The following is a 4,599-nucleotide window of genomic DNA, read 5'->3' as shown; positions in this document are numbered from 1 at the left end:
GCAGTGTCATTGCTACCTTTGCCTGGATACGAAACCACTCACTGAGTCGTGTCATTAAAGACTTTCAGTTATGCAGTATTGTGATTGTGTGATTTATTCGGGTTTGTAAACATAGACTGTCAATCTTTATTACCCAATACATTTCACATTCTCTTGTTTTTGTTTTTATTTCTACTTCTCGGAAGATGACACTGAATCTCTGTCCTTGTTATGTCCTGCAAATGTCGTAGTTTGTCTTTGTAGTTCAGCCCTGTGTGTATGTCTTTCTCTTGACCTAAACATGATACAGCCCCATTAACTTATATTTTCAGGACTTTTCAGGGCCTGTATTTGTCTCTGGATCCATGGAGGATTCAAATCTCATACTGAAGACATTCTGCAAAGACAGTGTATAATCAGCACAATGTGCATTATCAAAGGTGAACTAGTCAAAAAAGTATTTATCAAGTAATCAAGTTTGTGTTATATTTTTTAAAACAATGTTGTTGTGAAATCTTAATGTGCAGAATAACTCGTTTTACTATCAAATAAATCTAATGACGTGTGCGTTGATTGGCAGATGATAGAATCGAGTTGCTAGGCAACCTTTGAAATCCCGCGAGATTAAGCGCCTCCAGACGTAAGTTATATAGATATGATAAATTGGCTGGCAAAAATACTACATGTACTACCCCCGTACGCATCTGGAAGTGTGTGGTGTAAATGCAGGAAGCGGTAAACAGCATTTTTTGGGGGGAACTTCAAGGGGAGTTCAAGGGTTCTCGCGAGATTTCGTGGGGTTGCCTGGCGACGTGACGCTAACCTCGCTCAGCCTGTAGCAGTGAGTTTGCTACGTCCCTTGTGCGCCTCTCTGGCTTTCAATATAGTTTTTTTTAAAGTTTAAAGTTACTTAGAAATTTTTTTCACGGCTTTGAATAATAGTAACTAGAGTGGAAAATGACGACTGTCGTCGCTCAGTCCCATTTCAGCTTTGGTCTACGAACAGGTGTGACGAATAATTTGTGTTTCTTCGACGAGCAAACCGTGGTGTTTCCGTGTGGAAACAACGTCGTGTGTTACAACACGGTGCAAAGATGTCAGAGGTTCATTCCAGGTAAGAAAAGTCATCCTAAACCGAACAAACGAGTGAATGAATGAGTAGTAAACAAATCAAACAACAAGACAAATAAATAAATAAATAAATAAAATGTATGCTGTGATATTTCATTGAAATATTCTGGATTAAATGATTTACGTTTAAACGAGGCCAGTCTTTTACATCTTTTTATCTCAGCAACTTTTCATTCTTGTTGATCTTGTAAATCATCTAATATATGTCTTTCACTGTCTTTGGCCACTGTTTTGCTTTCTCAGATATACCTTTTACTGTATTAAATAATGATCTGTAGTTTGACCTGTAGTTTTCCCCCCACATTACCTCCAATAACTGGGTTTGTTGTGAGTAGTTATGGTGAATGAAATGACATCATATTAACCTTCCTATACATTCAAACTGAGCTTCCAGTTTTGATTGAGAATCACTTTGTTCTATCTTTAATATAGTGGTGAATTTTCACATGTATTTTCCTCTTTTCCTGAGGTATTTGACTCATTTTCCCAGGTGTATATTTATGGTTTAGAGCTGAAACAATTACTTGGTTAATCAATTATTAATTATATGATTATTTTTTGAAAGAATTAACACATTTTCAGTGAATATTTTTGTTTTCAACATCATAACCAAATCATTAAAACTGAATCATTTGGTTTGTGATTTGAGAACAACTACAGTTTATGGACCATTTGATTACATGATTAACCAAAAAAAGTACTGATAGATTTATCTCTTATGAAAATGATCAGTAGTAATTTTTTTCCCCAAAAAATTGTCAAATTTTATGATTTTTTTAGTATGACATTTTGGACCAATAAAAACATTGTTAACATTTTGTTTCACATTTTGGACAACATGTGATGTTTTTGTCAAATTTTGGAACAAAAATAATTTTTTCAAACAAATTGTCAAATTTTGGACAACATACTATAATATGACTTTTTTCTAAAATTTTGGACCAACAATGTTTTTTCCCAAAAATGTTCTAATTTTGGACGATCTGCTATAGTATGACATTTTTGTCAAATTTTGGACCAATTTTTTTTGGTTTGTTTTTAATGTTTTCGAATTTTGGACGACACCAAAAAAAAGGAACTTCAAAATTTTTTTAAAAGATTGGCACATACTAACAGCCCTTTTCTCTAGATATTTTCTCGCTTGAAATCATGTCGATTTCACTCCTGTTGGTGTATCTGTTTTGCTCTGCAGGCTCAGAGAAAAGCAAGGACATGCAAGCTTTGGCCATCAGTGCTAACCGACGTTACTTGGCAGTGTCGGAGCGTGGTGAGAAGGCCACCATAACAGTGTTTGACCTGCAGCACGAGCAGGGCAGGAAGAGGAAAGTTGTGACCGCAGGAGATATCCCTGTTGGAGAGTTTGTATGCATGGCTTTCTCCCCGGATTCCAAGTATCTAATCGGCCAATCAGGAGACCCAGAGTGGACATTGGTCTTGTGGCTATGGGAAAAGCAGAAAGTCCTGGCATCAGTGAAAACCAGTAACTCAAACAACCCTGTCACCCAGGTAAGACCTTAATGCAGTGGAGCATACTGTTACATGTACCTCATGCGTGTTATGTTCAGTTATTAGCTGGGAGCATAGTTACCAAACTTACCAAAAAAAAAAAAAAAATATTTTGCTTATTTTTTTCCGAAATGTTTTTTAGGAAAGTTTTTCCTGAATGAGGAAATTTTAAAAAAAAGTTCCCGAAGGAATACATGTTTACACTTAACAATAAGGGTCCGACAAATAACAAATAACTTCACTGTCACAATCCTGTAATTTAACAGCATGTTGTATGTTTTCATCAGGTCAGCTTCAACCCATACAACAACATGCAGCTGTGTGTGAGCGGAACTGGCGTGTTCAAGCTGTTCCGCTACACAGAGGGAGCCCTGAAACAGAGCAGCTTCCCAAAGGTGGAGTCAATCAGCTTCCTGTGTCATACATGGATGACGGCAGAGCGGGTGGTGGCAGGGACGGACACTGGCAGGCTGCTGGTGTTTGAGTCTGGAGACCTGCGGAGAGAGATCAACACATCTTCTAAGGCTTTGCACGAGCAGCCAGACAGGTCCTATTTTAGGGCAGCCATTATATATAAATATGTTACAACCTGGCTGTGTCAAGTGTTTCTGGTTGTAACACCTTTGTTTGTCCGAGTCAAAAGAGGATTTTTTTATTTGTCAAATTTTGGTTGACATAGATTGGTATGACTTTTTTTGTCAAATTTTGGACCAAAAACTTTTTCGAAAAAAAATTGTCACATTTTGGACAACATTTTTTTTTTAAGTCAAATTTTGGATGACGTAGTATAGTATGATGTTTTTGTCAAATTTTGGACCAAAATAAATATTTCAAAAATATACAAAAATGTTGGATGACATACTATAGTATGACGTTTGTCAAATTTTGGACCAATTTTTTTTTCCAAAAACATCGTATAGTATGACGTTTTTGTAAAATTTTGCACCTAAAATGTTTTTTTAAAAAACATTGTCCAATTTTGGACAACATAGTATGGTATGACGTTTTTGTCAAATTTTGGACTAAAATAAATGTTTAAAAAAAGTCACATTTTGGACAACATAGTATAGTATGACGTTTTGTCAAATTTTGGACCAAAAATGTTTAGAAAAACCATTGCAAATTTTGGACGACAGTACAGTATGGCGTTTTTGTCAAATTTTGCAACCAAAATTTTCTTTTTTTTAAAAAGTCAAATTTTGGATGACAAAGTATAGTATGACGTTTTTGTCAAATTTTGGACAAAATTTATTTTATTTCTTTCTTTTAATTGTCCAATTTTGGACAACATAGTATAGTATGATGTTTTTGTCAATATTTGCAGCCAAAACATTTTTTTTAAAGTCAAATTTTGGATGACATAGTATACTATGATGTTTTTGTCAAATTTTGGACCAAAATAAATATTTCAAAAATATAATTATATAATAAGGAGAACATTATGCTCCAGTCCTATACTGACACTGCTGCAGCGTACATATGCCAGACATCCTGTAAGGCAGGGGTCTCAAACTCAAATGCCCTGGGGGCCACTGAGTGTGGTCAGGAAGGGCCGATGAGGCCGGGAGTTTGAGAACCCAGTTTTCAGGGATAAAGGATGATACATTGATACATGAAATAAAGTAGCAATTTATCAAAACTGAAGAAATTCTATTCTTCACAGTGATGATAATCCCCCTTGTTTTTGACCTAGTGACAAATGGTGGAGAAAAAAACAACACAAAGCAGTAAAAGTTTTGCTGTGTCTAACGCATTTCTTTTTTTTTTAACTGTGCAGGCAAATTGGGACAAGGATGATCAAAGACCCTGACATGGATAAATCACTCACTGCCTCTCGCATTACAGCCATTCTGTCGTATTCAAAGGGCTTTGTGTGCTCAGTGGGTCTGGGCGCTGTGTGTCTTTTTGAAAAGACAGAGGAGGACAGTTACAGGAGGAGCAGGGAGATTACGGTAAAAGTTTTTGCTGTGACACTGTCTAGGA

General features: G+C 36.1%; 1 protein-coding gene across 1 annotated transcript in view; it reads left to right on the top strand.

The window, feature by feature from the left end:
• Positions 1–936: 936 nt before the first annotated feature.
• Positions 937–4,599, top strand: part of cfap57 (cilia and flagella associated protein 57) — a gene marked incomplete at both ends in the record, with an annotated part of 29,633 nt that continues 25,970 nt past the window's right edge. The window contains 4 exons of the mRNA XM_083892684.1: positions 937–1,093; positions 2,303–2,616; positions 2,904–3,163; positions 4,394–4,568. Of these exons, the coding sequence (XP_083748810.1) occupies positions 937–1,093; positions 2,303–2,616; positions 2,904–3,163; positions 4,394–4,568 (906 nt within the window). The remainder of the gene's footprint in view (positions 1,094–2,302; positions 2,617–2,903; positions 3,164–4,393; positions 4,569–4,599) is intronic.

The sequence above is a fragment of the Microchirus variegatus genome, assembly GCF_963457635.1.
Source record: "Microchirus variegatus genome assembly, chromosome: 7".
In the NCBI taxonomy this organism is placed as follows: Eukaryota; Metazoa; Chordata; class Actinopteri; order Pleuronectiformes; family Soleidae; genus Microchirus; species Microchirus variegatus.
Note: the sequence above shows the minus strand (reverse complement) of the source record. Positions and strands in the feature narration are given on the sequence as shown.